Source organism: Oryzias latipes, chromosome 18 (genome assembly GCF_053564925.1).
Source record: "Oryzias latipes strain Hd-rR chromosome 18, Olatipes_Hd-rR_3.1".
Taxonomy (NCBI): domain Eukaryota; kingdom Metazoa; phylum Chordata; class Actinopteri; order Beloniformes; family Adrianichthyidae; genus Oryzias; species Oryzias latipes.
This window is the reverse complement of record NC_136254.1, coordinates 22,481,367-22,506,255: the sequence shown is the minus strand read 5'-3', so window position 1 is coordinate 22,506,255 and position 24,889 is coordinate 22,481,367. Positions and strand designations below refer to the sequence as shown.

Sequence of the window (24,889 nt, the reverse complement as noted above, 5' to 3'; positions counted from 1 at the left end):
AGAATCTCTGACAGTTCGTAAAAAGAAAATCCGAAAAACCGATTTGTGCTGCAGATTAAGGCTCTCAGGTAGATCCAGCCTGAAGTCTTAAAAAAGTTGTAAATCAAAGGTTGTTGGTTTCAGAGACTGGAATGTCTTTTTTTATCTTTATAGTAGTAAAACATCCACCTGACCTTCCCTGTGGTGAACATCCCACTCATTTGTTGACTCCCTTCAGGTGGACATCTTGTGAAATATAGATGATCTCTGGATGATATCTCACTCATCAGCTGAGATTGAATGAAACAAAGAAAGAAACTTTGCAAATTTGTATTTTTGTTTTGTTTAAATTATATTTTGCAAAATATGGATTTAAAAATCACGTTCTATACCTTTATTTCAAAATTGGATTTGAAAATTCATTAGTAAATGTTAATAACCATATTTCTCTTTAAAAAAAGCAGCACCACAATTAATCTATTATCAGAGCAGAGTCCAGTTATTTCTGTCTTTGAGAAATAAGCTTCATTTGATCTCTGTTTCTTCAAGGTTGCCATAGAAACGCCGACTCAGACAGACTCGGACATCACACTCGGTCCAGTTCTCATATAGTCAATGAAATGTACATTTTCTTTTCAAAGATTTCTGACGTCAGCGATAGAATTCGGAAGCCTGAAGATTTCATTTGTATGCATACATTTGGACTTTTTAAAACTTCGTGTTCTGTCACCACCCCCTAGTGGTCTTTTGAGGAATTGCCACAAGGACAAACAAGCCTGACAGGAGTTAGAAACTAAAACATGATGTAAGGACACACCCCGTGGAGCCATTGTCAGCCCATCTGTCAATCAAGAGGCCACACACACCTGTCAGCAAAATTTTACTCAAATATGGTAGTTAGCTCATAATTTATATAATTGACAATTGTATCTGTGTGGAGCCCCACGAAAATGCTGGATTGAGTCACTTTGTGCAAGCCATCTTGTGGTTAATTGGTGAACTGATCCGGCTCCAATTACTTTGGATTTTAAAGGGGTCTCAAACAGGAAGTCGTGGCATTGGTCCATGGATGCTCTCTTCCACGACCCTACAGCCCCGGAACTATGAACTTATCCATCCATGAACATCAAACAGAGCTGCACACCATCTGCTCTTGTTGAGCTGTTTTTATCATTTTTATTCTTGAGAAAGCAGAGACCAAACAATGAGGTTTGCCATTCATTTACAGATAAAAATCCACATTTTTATTATAAATCAGGAATGTTTAAAATGATAGCATCTGGTTGGGAGTATAAAAACATCAAAAAGATGTCAAACAGAGGATAAAAAAAAATCACTGAATCACAGAGCGTTTCGGAGCAATCTAGTCGTGTTAAAGAACTTTATTACAGACCAGAATGGTTGGAAATGCCTCTATTGGTTTTGGCTGCTGCTGAAGGTGTGCTGGTAGAAGACTTTTGCGTTGGCGGCGTATTCCAAATCGATCCTGGCACCTAAACTCTGGGCCCCGAGACTGGCCCCTCCAAGGGCTGAGGAATGCTGCAAACTCAGGAGGCTGTATCCATGGAAACGGGCCTTCAGCTGTCCAGAGGAAGCAGCCTTATCCAGGACATCTGTGAACCCTGGAGACAGCCACAAATTGCAGGAAAAAAAAAAAATCACATTTTGCAATAAATTTGTCCACACAGCTCCTATTTTTTTCTTCTATGTTTTAATAAAAGTTGCACTTTCTGATTTGCAGCTATAACTGACCCGGCTGCAGGAGAGCCCAACTCTTCCACACAGAGCCCACGCAAAGGATTGGCACGCCGAGTCTGCCGCTTACTAATTTCTATAGAGGAATAGATAGAAATATTTGCATCTGGTGTGGGAAATAGATTTCCCAAATCTTGCACTTTCATGCGTCACCTCCTGGGCTGCAGGCAGAACGGCTTCCACGTGCCGAGCGAGGACCCTTCCAGCCTGAGCGAACACGTACCGGCACAGAGCATCCCCGGCCTCCGCGCCTTTAGAACCAAACGATCCGGGGTTTACAACTGATTTTTAAACAAAAATAAATCAAAACAAACCAGAAGGCAATACAAGTTGTCTACCTTCAGCCAACTTCTTGCAGAAACCTGCAAAGTAGGACTTTTTAAAATCTCTGTAAAGGTGTGGCAGCATCCCCATCAGATCCGACACCTGACATGGAAACAGGTTTATACAACCACTTGACTGTATATGAGAACTGGACTGAGTGAGCCCGCCCCCTTGGATCCAAACAGGAAGTACCCGCTGGTCCCGTAAAGTCAAAATCCCATAGACTTCTATTGAGAAATAAACTGCTATTACTCAGCCTATATATTTGTCAGAATAATCATTCTTGTTCTGCTACCTTTTTAACATTGTTCTTGATTTTTTTCTTTATTGCAAGTTATTCAATGAATAAACTTGACCAATTAGATATCTCACTAAAAGTGTGTGGTCTCATGTTGAACGTTTGATTAATAGATTTCGTGTAGCACACGAGTTGGACCAATCACTGCTCACTGACTTTTGCTGGTTCCAACATGGCGGCGTCCGTATTGCAAAAAAAACAAACAAAAAAGGCAACTGAATCGACGTAATATTGTTGAAGCCAGAAGTTAGCCCTTCTCTATGGGTGAAATCAGACTCACTATCTCTAGTTCTCATATGCAGTCAGTGGTTCTGACCTGAAAGTACTCCTCCATGGCCTTTTGGACACGTGTGATGTCATGGGGAGGCGGGGCTAGGTTGTCTCTGGCATCAAACACCGTCTTAACAGCCAAATGAGCGATCCAGAAAGCTGCGGGACAGAAAGAAATCATTGCCATCCGCAAAACCGACCACATCTTGGGCTTCACCAGAGCGGTTACCTGAGCCTTCATCGCCCATCATGTGACCCCAGCCTCCACACCCTTTCTGAGAGCCGTCGGGATTGACCAACTTGCAGTTAGAGCCAGTTCCAGATATCAGAACAATGCCTCCTGAGAGGGAGGCGTAAAGATAAAACCGACTCAGATAACCTCATAAAGCAATCAAGTTGGAAGGAATTCATGTAAAACATAAACTTGTCATATTCTCATAACCTGTTTGTCATGAACAGATGCTAAACGACAGCTAACCGTGATCGCTGGCTGTCGCCATGGCGCCGACAGCATCTGTGGTGATGAAGTAATGCTCGCTGAGGTTGGGGAAGCGCTCCTTCATGTCGGCGATCAGTTTTTCGATGGCGTCTTTCTGCTCACCCCCACTCAAAGACATTCCCTGTCACACAAACGCGCAAAAGTTTTCTAACAGGTTGCAGAGTCAGAACCTCAGAGGCCCACTTCCACTAACCAGACACCGTAGCGGTGCGTTTGGGTCCAGTCCGGCACTCGTTTTGGCTTTCTCGACCATTTCGTTAATCGTTTCAATACATTTGTCCTTTCCGATCAGCTGTGCAGCACAAATGTGAGAATCATTCATTCAAAAAGAGGTACTTTTTGGGGGGAAAAAAGGCAATTCCTGATGCTCACCCAGTGGTTGGTGCAGGGCCCCACCGCCTCACCCAGAATCCTTCCATCTCCTGTCAGCAGCACCGCTTTGGAGTGGGTCCCTCCCCTCCATCAAAACACAACACAAACTTACTTTTTTTTTCTTTTTAGCAAAAATGGATGCAAAAAAATCCCAATAATGCAAAAAGATATATTTTGCTGAGAGGAGTTTTATGTTTTATGATAACTCATGTATGTTTGTGGATAGTGCTGAACTAGCACTGACACTGCCTTAGTTAGTTAAGGAGCGTAGACTAATGATCACGAGATGCATAAACTTCTCTTAACACCGACAAACCCTCACGTTTTTCACGGCTTTCTAAATGACAACTTGGCGCCACGACACATATTTATAGATAAATCAACGCATGACTTCAAAAAACAAAGCGCAAACATTTTATTTATTATTTTAAAGTCATTCTTACCCCTCAACTCCGCCGAACACCGATGCCATGTCTCAGTTCCTGTTTTGGTCCGGTGAAAACTGCAAGTCTCGCGAGAATTAACGCCGCCAATACCAAGTCATGACCAGTAGGTGGCAGCTATGAGCCACTCTACAATTTTCAGTGGGAAAATGCATCATTGCTGCCACTAAATCACGAACAACCAACAAAACACCTGATAAAACTAGAGTTGTTTATACAGGAATGAGTTATACACATAGACGAGCGACCACGTGATCAAATTAAAGACGCTTCTAACTTTAGAAAATAAAGTTAAAAAAATGACAGATTATTAGAAATTAAAAAACAATAATGTAATATTTACTGTGATAAAGAAGGCTCTTCTGGAAGAACGTTTGCATAAATCTGCGTTTTTACCTTGAGTTTATTAAGATCTACAGTAATGTCTTATTTGACAAGATCATCATGTCTACAAAAATAACTTAATTTGAATTAAAAAGTACATTCCTCTTCAATAATGGATGGAAGCGAGCAGGTCAGAGCTGAAATCAGAAAAGTTACACAAGAACTGCAGACAGAGCTGCATCAATACTACTGTAACAAACGCACCACCGGATGTCTACTTGCATGTCAAAATAAGAGCACGTTCACTTTCCCCATATCATCTTAGTTACCTAAATTGTTAATTTTGTAAATCTGAGAAAATATCATATCCCTTTAAGAGCCTCTGGCTCTTAAAGTAAAAAACAAACAAACAAACAATTAAAACTGGAAATGGGTCTTTTTAAGGATAAACAGTTGTGGATATTAATACAGTTTGGTAGAAATTTGTCTTTTTGTTTCATTTGTTTTTTAATCGAAACAGGACAAGATATGTTTGACTGCTTATGCTTCCTTGGAGTCTTTTTCAACCTATATATATTTACAAATAGAATAATACTATTTAGTAGAGTAGTTTAGTAGAGTAGATTTCTTTAAAGCTGTCACCTTTCCCCTGCATATTTAAGCTAGCATTTTAGTTATAACAACTCAATTATGTCCGCCTAATATATATATATATATATATATATATATATATCAACTTTTGTGATTATCCTTTAGACAATACAGATTGTGAAGTATTGCTGTATGGAAAGACTAATCCGTGATTTAATTTGGGGTGTAACGTTTCATTTTAACAGCTATCCGATTCAAAGTCCATTTTGAATAATTTTGAACGATGTGATTCACTGACATAAAATCGATCCAGGACATCTCTAGCCAAAACTTGAACCTGTGTGACTCAGATAAATACCTGGTACTGGAACAGTTCAGGTGAAGTTTTTCTAGATTTTTGGGATTTCTTTCAAGATGATCAATTGAAAATAAAATGTGTGTACAAACAAGTCAACAAGAATTAATGGAAAATCCATTCACATTTTAGTTTCCTAAAGTTTAGTCCACTGTTGTTTTTCCACATCCAAATAATCCAAAGGGAACATGATTAGCCCTTGTGCTGTCCTATGGGGTCAAGATGGCCATTGACATGTTATCTCTACCATGACAAAAGGTGAAAAAAGGTGGAGGAGATTTCATGTAATCAATGGACACCAGTGAAGATCACAAATCATTGAAGAAAAAAGTTCAGAGCACTGCTAGTGGGGTCCAGATGACCTCACTCCCAATGTCAAAGTGCCTAGGATAGCACAAGGGTTACAACATTCTACCACACTGTATGGTCATGTCTTTGCTATATAAAAGTGTTTCCACACATTGGCCTGTAATGATGGACTGATCAGTTTTTGCTGCTTTAATAAATGTGTTGTCTCTTCAGATGCACTTGGTCATTTTTACGTTAAATCCAACCCCCCCCCCCCCCCCCCCCCCCCAAATATTGATATAATTGACTTAATTCATTTTGAAAAGATTTTATAATGGTATAGGTTGATTTGATTAACCATTGCCTCAGACAGATTTATCTGCTTGGATTTTTAGAGCATAAATCGATTCATCAATTAATTGTTGCAACCCTAGATTAAATTGAATTATTTTGGCATATTTGAGTAAATTTTGAGCATTGGTAGTAATAAAAGGAAACAAAATCCTTTTAATGCTCATTTATTACAAGTATATAGGTACTTTCCATTCCATCCAGTGTAGTGGTACAAAGGAAAAACAAACAAACAAGACAGTATTTACAGGTTACCGCAGCCTAACAGGAAAATAGGCTTTTAATATGAAGGTGCAAACCGGATGTGTCTTGTGTATCATTTCCGCCTTTGCCGCTGGTCCATCCTCACAGGAGGAGTGAGGTTACAGACAGTCAAGAGGACCAGCCGACATCACTCGAACAGCGTAAAGTTCCTTCGGGACCGCCTCGCTGTCTGTTTGGACCGTCCACGGCCCAACATGACGATTCCGAACCCGCATTTGAACAACGACGCTTCAACGGCTGCTGGGCGAATGTAAAAAAAAAAAAAAGCGGGGAAGTTACTTTTGGGGAGGGGGGTCAAAGGACAAAGTTACCCATAAAAAATAAATATAAAATAAAAGGTGAATTTTCGTCGAAGAAGGTCGCTTTTCTTCTGTGGAGGGGAGTGGGCTTCATCGTTTTTTTGGGGGGCATGGACACCCACGTGAAGGAGGGACAACTTTATGTGCAACACCAAAAGTTTGGAAAGGTGAGTCCAGAGTTTTTTGCCCCCCTAAAGAACATAACAGAACTATCTATCAGGAACGGTTTTAATACTTCCGCAAACAAAATTCTCTGGGTAACGAAAGGCGCATTACCCATCCATGTCAATGTGTACTTTAGGAAAGATATGACACAAGCTGTGGTGAAAGTTGGATAAAGTCCTGCAGGCTGAGTGACAGCTCCATGTTCGATCAGTGAAGATGGAAACAAAGACATTCAACATATTATTTCCAAATAACAGTGACAAAAAAGAAGACGTTTGATTCATCATGTGGGTCAAAGTCCTGTGTTTGTGCAGATGGAGGAAGTTGTTTTGACTTTGCTCTGGTTTTGATGTTTATCTGATGGCTCAAGGACAAAACCATCACTAGAATATAAATACACTTCAATGTTTGTGGTTTGGAGAAAGTTGCCACTTTTCTTTAAGCATGACTTTGCACAAAAAAAAAAAAGAAATGGCAACAAATGAGTCACAATCAGTTAGAGCAATGTTAGTGCTGCAGCCAGCATGTTGTGTGCTTTGACACAGACGCGTTCCTGTCATAACGTGATGGTATCTTTGTGTGATTCTGTGTTTGCCCCAGCTGTGGGCATTCTCTGGTCTCGCTGCACAACTGGATCAGGCCTCAGTGACACTACGAGAAGCTGTGAGAGGGTCTTTGTTTGGACGTCTCTCGCTGGTCATATGACATGAGCCGACAAAACGCTTGTTTCCTGCTCTGAAACCAGCTCCTCGATGCACGCATCCGTGCCTCCAAATGCATCCTTCGAGGCCTTTCCATGCAGAGGGGAGTCGACACATTTATCTCTTGAAATAAAGTCGGAGGAGCCCTGAAGGCAGAAAATCTAAAAAAAAAAGCTTTTTAAAGTAGCTAAACAGGAAGCTTAAGAGCAACATGTGTTTGATGCACAAATTCTGCGGTCTTTAGATCTGTCAGTAAACACATGCTTATATATTTATATGTCTGGTTACCACATGCTCGGTTGGAAAAATGTGATTTAAAAAAAAAAGCTTCTTCTGCACGACCTGCAGCCTGTTGGATGACGTGTTACGGTTAGACAGTTTACTACAATTGGTTAGCAGGTTAGCAGTTTTTGTTGTACAAGAAGCAACTGCAAAAATAAACAACAAAATTACAGGAAATACAAACAGATTTTTTTTTATTTTGGAAGTGACTATTTGCACGTATTTAAGGGGAGGTTAGATTCAGGGTTTACGGTAAGGATTAGGGTTAAAATACTCCGATCATCTTCTGATCTATTGCAAAAGCGTCCCCCATGGGTCATGTAGTTATGATTGTGATGTTTTTAGCCAAAAAAATAAATAAAAACATGTCGTTTTCCAGGACATAGTTTCTGCAGAGCGGCAGGAGTTCGTTAGAAATTCACCTCTGAGTTGTGGACCGGACTGTTGGTGTGGAGTAACCCTTCCACCCCATCCCTATTGTTGAGAGTTTTCTATTTACACCGTCTCCCACAAGTTTACAGCCCCTCGCATCCCCTCAAAAAAAGGCGAGCAATTTTGGAGTTTATCCAGCCGTACAGTTTGGAGCCAGATGTCAGTTCAGATGAGGAAAACAAAGACGTAGATCTATTTGTCTACAAGTGGATGCATCAGAATGGAGCGGAGCAGGGAGCTTGTGTCCCAACTAGAATATTTTTTTTCGTAACAAATACACTTTTTTGTTTTCATCTGCTCTTGATCTGCAACGATTTTCTTTATAAATGTCCTCCATTATCAGTAAAATGCCAAAAGAACACGTTCAAAACACACTAGTCATTTAGTGCAATCGATGTTGTACAAACAGGAGCTGAAAATAGACAAAGAAAAAGCAAAAAAAGACTTTCTAATGGAATATTTTCTGATTATAAGAAAACCCCTGGTTTATTGTTGACTGGGTTTGGACAAAAATCTTATCTAAAGACAAAGGAGAATGGTTTCACATTGAGTCCCTCTCATCTTTTCAGTGCCTCAAGAGCTTTAGGGGCTTTAGAGACACACTTCTAGTTTCACTAAGGATGTTTTTTATCACACCTGATCAAATTGAGGTTTAAGAGAAAACGTCAAACTGATGTCATGTAAAAATACTCTCCATATGCCCCACAGATGACCTCCGTCATCTTAACGGTACCAGCCCCATCTCTGGTTGACAGGACTAAGGCTGTGTCCAAATTCCTTCCCTACTCTCTATAACCTCTTATATATAAATATAGTGAAGAACCTGGCTTCAGTGCAGAGACAGGGACAGCAAGTGCAAAGAGTTCAGTGACCACAAAGTTCATCTTATGAAGCAAATGTTTGAAACGGTGGACTAAACACATCCGCAGGCTGGATGTAGGTATGAGAATGAGCTGAAAGAGAAGCTATGTAGACTTAAGAAGGACTATCTAGAGCCCTGGATTTGAACGGACACCGTGCTCACTAGTTAGTAGTTATTTATGCCAAATAAATGATGAAACCTTGCATGATTAAATCATTTATACAAAATGTTTTTCAAATGGCAAATCGTTCAAATGCAATGCATTGTGGTCTATATCCGTCAATTTAGTGAGCATCGATGCTCACTGTTTTTTTTCCCAAGTCCTGGATTTTGGGATAGTGGATTAGGACACCCCCACAAAATGCCCTTAACAGTGCAATAAGTAGTGATGGAATTCAGCCAAAGACGAAATGGAGATGAATGGATTATTGGTTTTGCGCAAAGTCTGGATTATTGTAGCAAACAAATGACAGTAAACATACCCCATTTTTAAGTTTTAAAGAGTCCTTTTTTCTTTCTTTTGGCGAAATAGTTTTGAAATAAAGTGAACCCAAAGCGGAACATTGCGGTAGAAAAAAAACCCCATTTAACATAAAAATAATTCCATGACTTCAGTTTGTTAATGTTTGAATTCTTTTTTTTTTTTTTTTTTGGATCACATACTTTTCAGTTTGGGCTCTAAACTTGATCAGGTTTAGCAGAATTCATGAGATTATTAATTCATCCAAAGAATTTGTATTAATCCAGCAAACTAGAGTTTTGGTATTTGTAAATCCATAGAATGAATCTGCGACTGTATTTGAGCCCAAACTGCTTACTGAACTGTCAGTCAGAGTTGATCGTGTGATCAGCAGCTGATTGACCTTTGCAGCAGTTTTTTGCGACCGCGCATAAAAAAATACTTTGATCTAGTTTTTCTTACATTAAAGCTTAAACTTTTGACAAAAAATGAAGAAATATATTGTTGTATTTTATTTAGTCATAAAAGATGATTATATTTGAAGTGTTTAAGCACTTCTAAAAGGCCTCTTTGGTCTTATAAAGTTATTAGAGTGAAAACAAAAGTGAAATGCTGGAGCAGGCTGGTTGTTTTGCTTCTCCAGATGACATTTCCTCTCTCTATGAACTCTCATCTGATTCAGATGTGAAAGCTTGCACAGCATTGCATGATGGCGTGAAGGATTCAGTGAGACGTCGTGTCTGGGATTTGCAGCAGCCTGTGTCCGTCCCACATCTTATCACAGCGGAAGCTGCTGGGACTTGTAGGAGCTGCAGCAGCCTGCAGCTCCTTCAGGTCATGGTTGGCAGCTGTTTGCTGGGTAACAGTGGAGCTCCTGGATGTGCTGATGGGCTCTAATTGGCTTTTAAAAACCTCCCGTGTGGCGCGAGCTGGCACTCGAACAGCAGGGGTGTGTGGTACTTAAGTGGAATTACATCAACCCTGCGGCTGCCGCATTTGAATGTAATGATGCGTGTTTGAATGTCTGCCTACTGGATTAATGTCTTCTCGCGTCGGATCTGGAATTCTTCTGTTCTTTCATGATCTCCCCAGGTTATTTTTAATACCGTCAATGAGACAAGTGTGTAATCTTTAAAGAACTACACTGATGACAGTGGTTTTTGGTTTTTATAACATGTAATTGTGGCATTTTGCTGAAGATTGAGAACACATGTTATGTTATGGTAGAAAATGAAGATTAAAATCACATTTTTTCTGTTATCAAACCATTGTGAATCAGAAGGAGACCAAAACATACATGGGCAAAAGACTGTGACGTAGAAAATACGCCGGGCGAGTCACAAGCTCCATTCCCTTCTGACACACCCACTTGTAGACGACTAGATCCACGGAGTCTTTGTTTTCCTCATCTGAGCTGGCTTCTGGCGCAAAATTGAACGGCTGGATAGCTCCAATATTGCTTGCCATTTTTGTTGCACCAGTAATGTTAAGGTGGAAGTGTGAGGGGCTGTACACTAACAGAAGGGTGTGTAAACAGAGATCTCTCAGCAACGGTAAGGAGAGCAAGGTCCCGCCCACAACTCAGAGGGGAATTTCTAATGAACTCCTGCTGCTCTGCAGAAACTACGTTCTAGAAAACGACGATGCTTTTTAATTTGATCTAATTACAGCATAGTCGTAACTAAAAGACCACTGGAAACACTTTTAGAATATATCAAAAGATAATCAAAGTGGGACTTTAGGTCTTTGTTTTTGTGATACTGACATCAGCATCTTCCTTACCAAGTCAACCAAAATGTAGCATTCTTCAGTATCAAAGGGCCTATACAATTCTGTGCTTGAGCCTTTTATACCAAACAATATCCATGTATTTAATAATATATTACCTTTGACACACTTTAAATGAAAAATAAGTTATTTTCACAGTTCATTTTGCTACCCAGAAGTGGCTCTCGTGGGTGCCGCCCATTTCATGACATCATGACGGCGTTTCACTCACGAAACCAAACAACATCCAAACTTTTGCAAAGATGGAGGTGTATATTGTGGATATAAAAGGACAGCATTTTTGCCGATTACCACTAGCTCCACGGAAAAAGTGGGTGTGTCTGTTGGCCTGGGGGGCGGAGTTAGCAGTGCAGACTCTTTCTGGAAGGGGCTGTTCTCACTTATCTATGTCACGATGCCCACTCGTTTTTGTGGATTGGGAGGTGCTGGTGCTCAGAAAAGGCTTCTAGAGGAATATCCAGAAATGTGTGTACAGATCAAAATACCACTTTGGGGTTTCTTTTTGTGAGGAATGAACATTGTAATACACTTCAGAGCTAAAAAAAAAAAAAAAAAGATTTTGCATGGTACAGGCCCTTTATACTCTGTACCTTAGTCCACAAGTTAACATGATCAAAACTGTCCCTTTGGCTAAAAATTCTCATGTTTATGATCATGTTTATGGTCGTTCAATAGAAGGCTGACTGTAGAGTGTTCAGAAAAGGGTTTAAAAATACAGTGTCAGAAATAAGTATAAATGGACATTTCCTTGGTTTGCCTTTTATCTTCACACATCTACTCACACCTGTTATTTACAAGAAGATTTTTCATTCTTGAATAAAAATAGAGTTTCATATTAAATACCTGTTGACCATACTCATTGACTCTTTTACTAGTTTCCACTCAGACTTTGTGGGGGCTCTTTACCGTTTTTATAATTAGAGTAGAAGTTTTTGGTGTCCCTGCTTTAGTGGACGGCAGCTTTTCTGTTTTTCTTTTATTTAAGTTTTGCTGTTTAGCTAGCTGTTATTATCGATAGTACTTTATTATTATCTTGTTTTTGGAGCATGGGAACACAGTAATTTCACCATCGTGAGATCAAATAAAGTTCTATCCATCTAGTGGACTCCAGACAGTTTTCAAGAAGATTTACTTTACATCTAACCCCTTTTCACAGATCGGCTTCAGTCAAGTTGTAGATGTGAAATTTTGGACTTATGTGACCTTTTCACTGTTAGTTTGAATGTTTTACAAAGGGCAGCTCTCAGCGGCTCTGCAGGCAACACAAAGTCCCCATAACTCTGCCAGAAACTTGATGATGGTACATAAACCGAACAATCAGGTTCGCAGCAGATAAAGCCATTATTGGAAACTGGTCGGATCTTCAGCTATGGTCTGTGGTTTAGACATTGATCCCCATACCGGTCCATAGGACAGTTGGTACCAGAGGAAAGAAAAACCGTGACCTACATATTTTATGTTTTATTTATAATCAGATTCTGAAGGACGTTTTATTTTGAAAACTACTAGATTCTCCCCACCATATCTGACTTGTGTCAAGTCGCTCGTTCACATGTCAAAAATCCATCCGCTACTTTCTTAAAGCAGCTGTGCAGATCGCTAGAGGCCAAGCTAGCAAAGTTAACAAAAAAACGTATTTGGAAAGTTTGTTTTCACAGTAAAGAGTCAGTGTAGAAACAGAAGAACCTTCCAGTTAAAAAAAAAGAAATCTGCATTTAAACCAGGACTCTTTACTCCAAGTTTGTATTTATTGTGACAGTTGTTCACACAGACCATAATAATAATAATGCAAAATATTCAGCAACCGGCTGTCTAATGTTACAAGGATGATGCTAATAAAGTAGCTTAAACAGTGGATTCATGTTTATGATTATATTTACAAAATAACAGTTTTAGTGACCATTTCTGTTTCTGTATTGATCCGTCGCACCCTAAAAGTCGGACGTGGCTGAAGTTGGCGTCTGTTTTTTTTTCTTTTTCTTTTACTTCCACTTTAACATTTATGTGTTAAGGGAAAATAAGATAAATAAAAGGAAAATAAATAAAGTTTAAAGCAGCTGCAGATATTTTACAGAGGATGAAGATAAACGTTACTCTCACAAGTTAAGGAAAATGGAAAAATAAAAAATCAGACACCCACTTCAGCCTCGTACAGGCTGGTTCTTGAAAAGGTTATCGTACATTAAATCTGTGGTTGGGGACCACATGTTTCCCTCCTTTGGGCGGCTAGCATAAGCCATCTGAAGCAACCGTCCATAGAATCTTCTCTTGTGTTACGATTGTTACCGTCCTTGTAAAACTTGTGCTTCAACAGTCTATTAGGGTTGTATAAGAAGGGTGAAGCCAAAAAAAGCCATCAGAATGTACGAAACTTGGCTCCTCTGACCTTGTTTTTGCTGAACAGCCGCAGGGAAGGAAGCCCAGACTCCAAAGATGGCTTCCTCGCCTGTCCCTTAAAATGCTACATCCACTGTTTCCTACAGAGGATTGAGAATCTACACAACCACAACATCTGCTCCAGTGTCAAAACTGATCTGAATCCACACAAACATGTCTCACAATCAAGTAATTCCTATAAATTGGAGTCGCGATTTAGCACAGATTGAGTTTTTCTATAAGGAGCAGATGTACCAAAGGCAAACTTTATATCTGTTTTCTGTTGACGATATTTCCCTCACATAGTTTAGCAGAGTTGCAGTTGGTTGTAAAATTGTTGATGTACGCATTTTTTGTTTTTACATTAATCTCTTCACGCTCAATCATTCTAAAACTATATATCTGAAAGCCAAGAACGGTGCACTTTCTGTTAAAGACCAGCTAAAAGTTGACAAGAGGAACCAGTGACGGTTGAACACTTTAGGTAGACGTTTAGCTAAATCACAAATTTGAGCTAGGTCGAACACAAATCTTAAAATAACAGTCAATCAAACAGTAAAAGTTGCGAGCATCGGCGCTGTCTGCAGCTCTGGTTAACCTATTTGCCCGTTCAGTATCGGATCTATATTCAGATGTGTTTATTGAAGCTGCATCTTTGGTTAGTTGACCCGATTGAGGAAATAAGTCTCTCGGTTTAGACATCTTTCCACTACACATGTAGCAACTCCGCTTTTCTATTTGCCCCAACAGCTTTTTCTCAGTTTCTCTCTGCAGCGGCGACTCTCGCATTGGTGAACGGCTGCAGTTGCGCTCCAACTGCTGCGGCGGCAGACGGAATACAGTCGCAGCCGTTTACTTTCGTAATACCATGAAAATCAAGCCAATAGAAACCTGTGGAGCAGAAACGGGCTGGGCATGCAAATCCGGAGGTGTAATACCTCACTAATAACCAACGTAAAAGCTGCTGGAACTGTAACATCATTGTGTTTCTGTTGTACCATTGATAAGGCAGTGCAAACAGGTGTGGAGAAAAAAAAAAATCAACAAGCGTCCTTCACTTAGTAAATTGTAATGTTAGCAGAGCATTGAGGAAGTTACTGGCTACGTCTCAGTCATCGTCTCTTTTGCATAATTTCCACTGGCTGTATTGGCTGCGAGTGCTTTGTTCCCTTATATGGACCAGCTGTTTGACATGGGCAAACACACGGCACGACCAAACTGCAGCAAGCGTTTTGTCACACCTCCTTTTAGGTGCACAATGCAACTGGTTACTCAACAGACGTGGCTGAGAAGTTTGCACGAGTGCAGGAGACCAGAAACATGTGTGTGTGTGAGTGTGTATGTGTGTGTGCTTGAGAGTGAGTGCGCAGAAGAAGGAAGCAAAAAGAATCCTGGGTAATGACAATGCCACACGTTTCCTGTCCTCTTTGGCAGTTAGTCGAGGCCTTTGAGTGTGTTCACGGATCTGCTGACTTACGGTCCCTGAAATGACGAAGCTCTGCTACAAAGACACACGTTGTGTGTTTTTTTTTTTTTTGGTGAAGAGTTTGGGACCAGTCCTCCAAAGAGGGCAGACAATACTGAATCTACCTCCAGGCTGCAGCTGTTTCAGCCCCATAATGCAAATGGTATAACTGTTCTATGTGACTAATCTCTTTGTTTTCATCCTGTGACCCATAACTATGAAGTCAAACAACACCAGAACCTGACGCCGAACATTTCCGCTTTACAGTTCAAAAGCAGTCCCTAAATAAACTATCACGAGTTTGCTAAATATGCTTCAAATGCGCAGCAAGAATATCTTTAAGCCCTCTTTGAACCGGGGACACACAGCTACACAAAGATGTTTGTCACATCCACAGGATGGGGTTTAGGGTCTCCAAATAAAGGAAAGTGAAGCTGCCAGAGGCCACATAGGCTCTTTTGTCTGCTTATTTTTAGCCGTGAACATCTGGGATACTGCACACCTGCGATACTTCCCGTTGTTCAGTGTTGCTCGTCGTGGTTTTTCTTCTCCTAATTTAGGAGAAGAATATCATCAAGTCGGCGGTCACTTCCTCAAGCACTCATGGAACTTCTCATCTCACTCTGACTGGATCTGAAACCGGTTTAAGCTGTCGGTCACACGCCTGTTTTAGACCACAAAAACATCTCAACGTTTTATTTTAAAACATGCAGGTTTTAATTTGAATAACTAAAAATAAATGAATTGCTCATCTTGAGTTTTATTTCCATCGACTAAAAACCAAGACGTAAAGTTTGAATTGTTTTTCCAACATGCTTATCTCTAATTTAAAGTTCTCAATCTTAGAAACTATGACAAACTCTTTGCCCTATTTGTGATTTTGCATTAAATTCTGCTTTGATGCTTTTTTATCTGGTGCTTCATAAAAAACATGAGCCAAAATATAGTGATCGGTCCTCTCATCTGTGAAACTGAGAAAAAGACATCCAAGTAAAGCAGCTGCTCCAAAAATGACAACGTCACTGTTTGCACACTGGCCCACGTTTGATACTGAAACAGCGATGAAAAAAACAAGAAATAAAACATCTTAGATAAAATCGGTAGAGCTACTATACATTTGCTAACCTCTGCTTCCAGATGAACTCATTTTCCAAACTTGATTTACTTCTATCTGTTGATTTTATCTGTTTTAAAGATCAAATCACATCTAGCTTCTCCTAAAAACTACAAATGCATTCATCTATTCCCAAAATCTAAAATTTCCAATGCAGTTTTTTTCCGGCTAAAAGCTTTTTTTTGTTATATTTTAGTGGAAAAATTCATCATTTTATAAAAAAAAGTCAAACTTTTTGTTTAGTTTTAAATCACTATGTAAAAAATCGGAACAAACAAATCTGGTAAATGAATGAAAGTTTGACCAAAAAATCAAATTTGAAATCAAATTTGGGTGTTTTGAAAAATCTAATGGATTCAGCGTTTAATGATGTGATTTACAGGACAGACTATAGACTGACCACCGAATTATCCCAGGAACCACCAATAATATATTTACAATAAAATAAAAATCCCTGTTGATCATTTATATGTTTGTACTACAACTAAAAACGGCCATCAGTTTTCTTCACTCCTTTATCCGAGCATTCATTTTTAAAATAATTTACTATGAACATAAGAGAATGGTTAAAGACCCTCTCCAATGAAAATTGTGTAGTTGACGTGTTCTGGTGGCATTTTTCTAATGATTGGAAAGAAAATTAAGCTCAAAAATAGCATTTCTGAGCATTATATATTCAAATGGTTGCAGACAAAAAAGCAGTTGGAGGAAGTAACGTAACCAGTGTAAACAATGGGATGATGGGAAATGATGGCTTACTCCACGTCAACAGTCCCGCCCACAATTATTAAAGAACTCCTGCTGCTCTTCTAGATAGACACGGGTTATTTTAGATTTTGACTAAAAACGGCGTAATATAATAAAAAAGACCCGCTGGGAACACTTTGAAAATAGACCAAAAGATCATCAAAGTAGGACTTTAACAATGGCTTATGTTATTATTTATTCTAATGTCCTTGTTAATTTATTTAGGTCTCTAATTGCATGAGACAATATCTGTTTTCTGAATTTTCCTTTTAACTTGTTTTAATAACGAGCATCATGCAAACAGTCTTTTTGTTACTAAAAACATAAAAGCTCAATGTTCTAAAACACAAAGGGCCACTTTCTCTGTCCGTGTACAGGCCTCTTTCATTTACATCCTGCTATATATATCTATATCTATAGCTATATATCTGTATATAAATATCTACAGTGTATATAGATATCCATATATAACTGTATATAATGTATATATATCTCTTTCTGTCTGAAGTGCTTTTACTTCTAGATGGGCTTCAATCTGGAAGTCACATGTTTCCTTCTTAAGGGTGGATAGGCATGATGGACTAAAGGTTTGCGTATGCAAACATCTGTGTGAATTACCCATTTTTCCTTTAGCCTGCGACTAATGCAGAACTTGATGAACTGGATGCACAAAGGCACACGTGTGTTTAACATGGCCAAAGACTATGCAGAGTCTAGTTTTCACATTTGCTTTTTGGTTATGCAGCGTGAGAATTTTGAAAGAAACAGAAGAAGGAGTTTATGGAAATGGATCACTGCAGCAATGTGGTTTTATCAAAAACAGGAAGGTGTTTTTTTGTGTGTTTATAATTCTCACAAGGTTAATGTTAACTGACAGCTGATAAGGCGTTAACAGCTGTCACTTATTGATGTGAAGAGGAGGAGGAGCCATAATGAAAGGCAGTGAAAGGTGTGAACATCTTTAGTTTTGCAGTACTAGACTAATGTTACTGTAAGTGTGTGTGAGTGTGTTTCCCTTCAACTGTCAACTTATTCGGGGCGTACCCCACCTTCGTCCAACAGTAGCTGGGATAGGCTCCAGCAACCCATAAAGGGATTGAGCACGTTCAGAGGATGAATAGATAAATGGATGAATGCATAGATAAATTTGACTTACTACCTGTCCAGTTAGCATGGGCTGCCCCTGGTCATCCCCTGCAAATCCTAAAGTAACACAATCAGTTTGTGTGCACACGCAATATGGGAGATATTTTGTATTTTGTACAAAGTTTCTTTACGTTTTGCTGACGATTTAGCTTCCGGCTCCAACCTAACGAAGCCAGTTCAGTCGCCATTTTTTTCTTAAAACGGATGTCGCCTTGTTGGAACAAGTCGGTCTGAGTCATCGTTTCTATGGCAACCACTCTAGCAAATCCGGATTCTTTTTGGAGGGCCAACCACTGAAAAGTAGGCTGGGAGAATCTGTCAATCATATAGTTGGCACAAGACCACCTACTTTTGTTGAGGCATCTGATTGGTCAGTTAACAACTTAAATCATTTGCTCTCCAGAAATGAAAAAAGGAGGATTAACAAGAACACCTAAAAAAAAGTAGCAGAGCAAGAATGACTATTCTGACAAATGTTTGAGCTTGGAACGCCATGGGGAAGGGGTCACTCAGTCCAGTTCTCACATACAGTCGATGGTTAGAACATATAGTATGTTTCCTGTCAGGAACTTATCTGTGCCTTTTTTTTTTTTACTTTACCCAACAGAAATGGAAGAAAAACTGGTTTGTGCTCTACCCGGCTAGCCAAAACGGCATCGCCCGCCTGGAGTTCTACGACTCGCACGGGAGCGGATCCGGCTCCAGCGGAGGCTCGATGAGCGCCTCCAACGAGAAGACCAGGAAGCTGGACAAGAAGATCATCCGCCTGTCGGAGTGCATTTCCATTCTTCCCGCCCTGACGGAGAGCTGCCCCAAGGAAAACATGGCGGCGATTTGCGTGGAGACAATCGACAAGACTCACGTGTTCGCGGCAGAAAAGAACACTATCACGGAGTGGATGGACACCATGTGTGACATTGCGTTTCAGGTACTTCGCCACTTTTCTCTCCTGTGTGTCACAAACAGGATGATCGGCTCAATCTTAGGAAACCAGCGTGTGACTCATGAGTAAGACGTGGATGGAAGGGGCTTTCAGACTTCCTTTATGTGCGTTTCTTTCTGTCTCAGTGTTTCAGGGATCCAAACTATTCTTAGGAAGTGTCTCTGCTGTCTTTGTGTCCCATAGGGGGGATGTGGCAGCAGCAGCAGCAATGCCGCAGACTCGAACGCAGGACCCAAGGACCTGCAGATGGCGGACAACCTCATCTACTACTCCAGAGAGGAGGGTGAGGGCTCGGTGTGGTCTTAAACAGCCGCGCATTGCAGGACAGTCCACAGAGATTCAAGCCAGCGCTCATGTGTTTGACAGTGAACGAGTTCTGGGTGACGGTTCAGCGCAGCGAGGCGTCGGAACGCTGCGGACTCTCCGGAAACTACTGGCTGAAAGCAGAGAGTGACGTTTTGATCTTGAAGGAGCCGAAGACCAAAAGGAGGGTTCTGGTGTGGCCCTACAAGCTGCTGAGACGCTACGGGAGAGACCGGGTGAGCAACGCGGAACCAACTAAAGAGGAAATTGGCATTTATGGACACAATGCAGCTCAAGAGGCACATCTGCTCACACACAGGAAGTGTAAAGTCCACCAATGTCTGATTGATTCATGTTTTGAGTCAGATGTTCAAAGACCATCAAATATTATAATTTGGTTTTACTTTGGACACGCTTTATTTGCCAAAAAGTCTGAGCTGACGTGAACCAGAAGAATAAGGCGGCCGTGGTGCAGCGGTAGGGCGGTTGACCCATGATCATAAGATTGCAGGTTCGATTCCCGCCTTGCACACCCATGAGTCGAAGTGTCCTTGGGCAAGACACTGAACCCCACCTTGCCTCTGGTGGTAGGCAGGCGCCTGTGTTTGGCAGCGGAGCCGCCATCAGTGTGTGAATGTGTGTGTGACTGGGTGAATGGGTCTGTGACTGTAAAGCGCTTTGTCCTTGTAGGAAGAAAGGCGCTATACAAGTATACGCCATTTACCATTTACCAATAGAAGTTTGAGAGCAGAAGGCCGTTTCATTTCTGTGATAAGAAATCTGGAAAGTGAAGTTGAGTAAAAAAAGGAAGTGTGGATTGTTTTAGTGGCCGGATTCTGTGAAAACTTGATAAACGCTCAACGCTTTTCTTTTTTCCAATTACTGTCAAGTCCCTTTTTAGGATTTTTTGCACGTGAACATAGCTTGTCTTTTTTTCCCCCTGCAGGTGATGTTTTCGTTCGAGGCTGGCCGCCGGTGCGAATCGGGCCCCGGCAACTTCACCTTCGACACAAAGCAGGGCAACGACATCTTCACCGTGGTGGACCAGGCCATCCAGTCTCAAAAGGCCCTGGCTGAGGAGCATCACCTCAGCGGGCCGTTCAACTCTGACCCCGACTGCCCCTCGTTGCTGCCGCCGCGCGGCTCTATTCCCGGCAGCGGCGACAGCAGCGGCAGCTGCAGCAGCCGGGAGGCGGACGGCGACTCAGGGGGCAGCAAACCGGGTTCTGCCGACGGCGTGCTCGGTAAAAGAGAGGGAGGAGACGGGGGGAGGGGACAAGCAAGCGGCGCGGTGCACAAAGGGAGGAGTTTACCTGAACTTCCCGCGATGCTGGGCGTTTTGGGGGGAGGAACGACACCTCCCCGTTCTCCCAGAGGCCAGAAGAGTGCGTCAATGGAAGAACAAATGGGTCTTTATTCGGAGCCTGCAGATTCGGTCCGCCTGCATCTGCAGGGCGCCGATGGCCTCTACTCTGACCCGGTGGACAGCCTCAAGGGTCAGAAGAAGACCAACGTCCCATGCAGCCCCCCTTTGCCCACCCCACGCCTTCGACCGGTCGGAGACGACGCCTCTGGAAGCGGTGGGGGCAATCACCACCACGGAGGCAACAGCCAAAGGAAGACATCTGACCCGTACTGTAACGTCTACAACCAAATTAGTGCTCTGAATCTGAACGGGGCAGCAGAAGGAGGAAGAGGAGGAGGAGGAAGAGGGAAGAACACGAGACCCGCAGGAGGCAAAGCGGAAGGGTCCTCGTTTCCTCCCGTCATTTCCCTGGAGCACATATATGATGAACCAGAGGGATGCGCCAAGGGAGGCGGCGGTGCACCGAGCAGCTTAAGCCCGTGCCCGTACGAGGAGGCCCGGCTGGAGCTCCGCCTCCTGAAGAAACAGGAGGCGCTTCCTAACGCGTCTGAAGCAGAGGAGAACTTCAGCTCCGTCTGTCAGGGGAGGCCTTTAGATCCGCAGAGACACTGCGCTCCTCAGGCAGCCCCGGGTCGCAGCACAGCCAAGGGGCCCAAGCCGGTCACCGCCCCAAAGCCGAGCAGGAGCGTTTTTGCACGCAAGGAGGCCTTCCCCCCGCCCCCTGGGAAACACGCCCCCAATAGTAGTAATTTCAACAACAACAACAACAACACGTGGGCGTCGGCAGGAGCAGGAAAGGAGATCTACAGCCAGGTATCCAAACAGAAACCTCCTCATTTGTGGTACAACCAGAACCAGCTGAGATCTCCTGATATAATTTATGACAACTTGGGGGACATTTAACCGTCTTCAGGACAGATCGTTCTTGTAGAAAGAGCCAAGCTCACTTCTATGGACCGCGTCATGTGACACACTTGTATTGTTCTGAGTGGATTGTTGGATGGAGGAGCCTCTGTTAGGACCCGAGCTGCACTGTGCTGGATGGAGCCTGTTCACTCCAACGCCTTTGAAATTGAAGCCTTTGGAATTTACTTTAACAAGCTCCAACATCAGACTGGAAACCATGTTTTTTTTCGTGTGGAACTGCAGCTTTTTACTGCTTCTCTCAAATGTGACGCAGCGCCAAAGCCAGAAGTTACAGAAAGAAAGCTTCCCGCAGATTTCATTTGGCTCTCTTTGTGCCTGTTTGGACTGACCTTGTACCTAAAAGTGAAACAGTAACATTTATCAGGCCGGGGCGCCAACAAAAGGACTTTGGTTTCATTAGCGGAGCCACTAAATAATTACATTTACAAATATATCTGTTGGTGTAAAGGTAGCATTTTTCCAGTGGATGCATAAAAACCTTTATCCCTTGTGCTATCCTATGGGGGTCAAGATGACTATTGACGTGTTCTCCCTACCATGACAAAGGTGGATAAAGGTGGAAAGATTTCATGTAATCCATGGACACCAGTGAAGATCACAAATCATTGAAGAAAAAAGGTTCAGAGTACTGTCTAGTGGGTCTAGATGACCCCACTCCCAATGTTAAAGGGCCTAGGATAGCACAAGGGTTAAGAAACATTTGAGTCTATCAAATCAACGTTAATATTTTTAAATATTGAATGTTTTTGTATCGATAAACTAATTATGGAACTAATCAATCCCAACAATGTGTTTATGGGACCGAAACAGCTGTGCTGTTTTGTAAAAAAATAACGTACAATAAAAAGCTCTCTGACCAGAATCCAAAAATCCTTTTCTCAACGCATTTACTCCTGTTTTTGGTGTTGAGAGATTCTCTCAGAAGAAAATAGCGTTTATGTTCACTTTTCTGATGATAGAGGACATATTCAAAGAAAACTCCGATTAAAATCGTTTTTCTGAGTATTCGCAGACGAATGGAGCAGACGAAAAAAATTCTGTTTGAAAAAGAGCGAATTTTTGACGTAGAAAATCTGATGGGCGGGGCCACGAGCTCCCTGCTCCATTCTGATGCATCCCCTTGTAGACGGCCATGCACGTCTTTGTTTTTGTTGTACCGGTTATGAGGGGCTGTAAGCCAGCAGGAGAGAGAGTAAACAGTGGGGGTGGATTTCTAATGAACTCTTGCTGCTCTGCAGAAACTATGTCCTAGAAAACAACGTCATTATAATTAAAAGGAACAATATTAAAATAGATCCAAGGATGATGGGAGTGGGACTTTAACAGAAGACTTATAAAGATGCATTCTGACCTCACCTCCACCCTTCCTCCACGCTCTGTTTTTGTTGTTTTAGCTACTTTCCAATGACTAAAACAGACCTCCTTTCGTACTTTCCGTTCCTCCTCTCTCCATCCCTTCATTAATTGTGTCGTTTTGGTCACCTTGGCGACTGATAATTGCGGCTGGTTCGTGTCAGACGCGCCGCGCATTTCAACTGCGTGGAGATAGCACAGACGACTTGAGGTGCAAGAGAGGGAACGGCGGGAACAAAAGGGGGTTTTATCCTGAGCTGGGGATGACGAAAGAGCGAGAAAAGCGGCGCTCAAAGGCCGAGAAAAGCGGCGGAAAAAAGATGCTGACATGATGAATGCTGGCTGGATGAACCTGCCTGCGTCTGCTTGGCTGGCAGACAGGTACAGACTGTTTCCTTAGCTGCTGCTTTTCATCCCTGTTTTCTTTTTCCATCTGCTGCTGGAAGAGAAGTGAATACATCGCTTCATTCAGACTGAAAGAGGGAAGAAAAACAGAAAGAGAAGCGGCAAACTTCTGTTTTTCTCGTTAACCTTTGGTTAAACTTGACTTTTTTTTTTAAAGGGTGTAGCACACATTTGTGGAATATCTCAGACTTCAACCTGGCTTCCTGTTGCTGAAACTTTTCAGCTCCAGTTGTTTCTCCAACGTGAAACATTTGATTTCTTTTTATTTATTTAATTTGAAAGCTACTGCATTTTTTTTTCCAATCAATTTTCCTTTTTACTTTCATCCTAAATGACCAGAGAAGCTAAACTGTGGACTTGTTTCAGAACCATCATGACTCAGCATCCCCCCCCCCCCTTATTGCAAAGTTAAAACTAAAAGGTTTCAAGCACTTTGGTCTGAAAATAACTGGACCGGTTTGACAGAGTGAACCAACAGGAGCTCTCGGTTGCACATGGCAGCGTGACGGCATGGCGAAATAAAAAAAAAGGAAGGTAGTCAAAGTCAACTTTAAAAAAACAAAAAACAAAAGTTCACATCATGCTGATGTCAAAGATTTCGTTTTTGCAAAACAGGACGTTTTACCATCGAATTTTAAATGAGCCTTAACATGGGTCTGGTAGTGTGTTACCATGGTAACTGGGATGTTTACTGACTCGGCTCAAGTTCGAAAGCAAATTGAACCAAAATGTTCATTTCATTTTTCCATTAAAGTGCTCTAAGTGAATCTTTTCTTCATGTTGTGACTGTTTTTTGTTAGATGTTGCCTGTTTCCTCATGATTTCATTCTCGTAAAGACAATGATTTAGGATTGCTTTGTTCTTATAGTAGTGTGAACTTTTAAAAATACTTTTGCAACTTTTTTTCCCCCATTTATTATTTATTTTATGGTGGCCCTAGTACTCTGTCATAGTTCATCCTGACTCTAAAACCTTTTTTTTCTAAACACAGAAGAGAGTTTTTGGAAACTTTTGCAATTTAAAAATCCACAAGTGAGTTAATTACATATTTTTTCAGCGATTGTTCCGTCTTTTGTGTCCATCACATTTTTCTGCTGCGTGCCTTTGCCTTTTCACACATCTGCAGAGCTGATCGACTGACTGCCTTCAACCTACATATGAAAATGCTCATGCAGACCTCTGCAGAGGCGGATCAATACGGCTGTATCCAGGACACGCTAAACAGAAACATCAGCCACCAGCAGGGAATTCTGGGAAACTCTGACTTTTTCTTTTTGCCTGATTAGACTCTGTAGTTTTGTGATGTTTATGCAAATATCAAGGCCCCTGCCTTTTTATTTTATGTACCTTTGAATCATTAATCAGGTCCAGTTTAGTCTCACCTCCTCATCTAAACGTTAAGTTGCATTTCCACTCAGAACTAGAAGAGGCACTGAAACTGTCTTTCTATCAACGCTTCTCTACATGATGGGGGGGAAAAGTAGTCCCTCTAGTATTTGGCCTTGTATGGTGATAGTTACGGATAGTCACAGCTTAAAGTTTTGATCTGAACTCTCTTATACAACTTCATTCTTTGTTTCTTTTTTTTAAGATGCCAATTTTCGGACTCATTTTCAGCACCTGTCACAGACTAACTGAGGAT

At 41.5% G+C, this 24,889-nt stretch overlaps 2 protein-coding genes across 2 annotated transcripts; one reads left to right on the top strand and one right to left on the bottom strand.

Annotated features, from left to right (window-relative positions):
* Window positions 1-1,130: 1,130 nt before the first annotated feature.
* On the bottom strand, window positions 1,131-4,489 carry nagk (N-acetylglucosamine kinase). Its single transcript, XM_004079699.5, has 10 exons — window positions 3,941-4,489; window positions 3,498-3,582; window positions 3,319-3,417; window positions 3,105-3,246; window positions 2,856-2,966; window positions 2,673-2,785; window positions 2,073-2,160; window positions 1,888-1,985; window positions 1,732-1,810; window positions 1,131-1,601 (listed from the first exon to the last, which is right to left on the bottom strand). The coding sequence occupies exons 1-10, from the start codon at window positions 3,967-3,969 to the stop codon at window positions 1,393-1,395; spliced, it is 1,053 nt and encodes a 350-aa protein (XP_004079747.1). The 5' UTR covers window positions 3,970-4,489; the 3' UTR covers window positions 1,131-1,392.
* Window positions 4,490-6,185: 1,696 nt separating this feature from the next.
* dok1b (docking protein 1b) lies at window positions 6,186-22,359 on the top strand. The gene is made up of 5 exons (XM_004079775.5): window positions 6,186-6,579; window positions 18,558-18,878; window positions 19,077-19,176; window positions 19,260-19,432; window positions 20,143-22,359. The coding sequence occupies exons 1-5, from the start codon at window positions 6,523-6,525 to the stop codon at window positions 21,463-21,465; spliced, it is 1,974 nt and encodes a 657-aa protein (XP_004079823.1). The 5' UTR covers window positions 6,186-6,522; the 3' UTR covers window positions 21,466-22,359.
* Window positions 22,360-24,889: the final 2,530 nt, after the last annotated feature.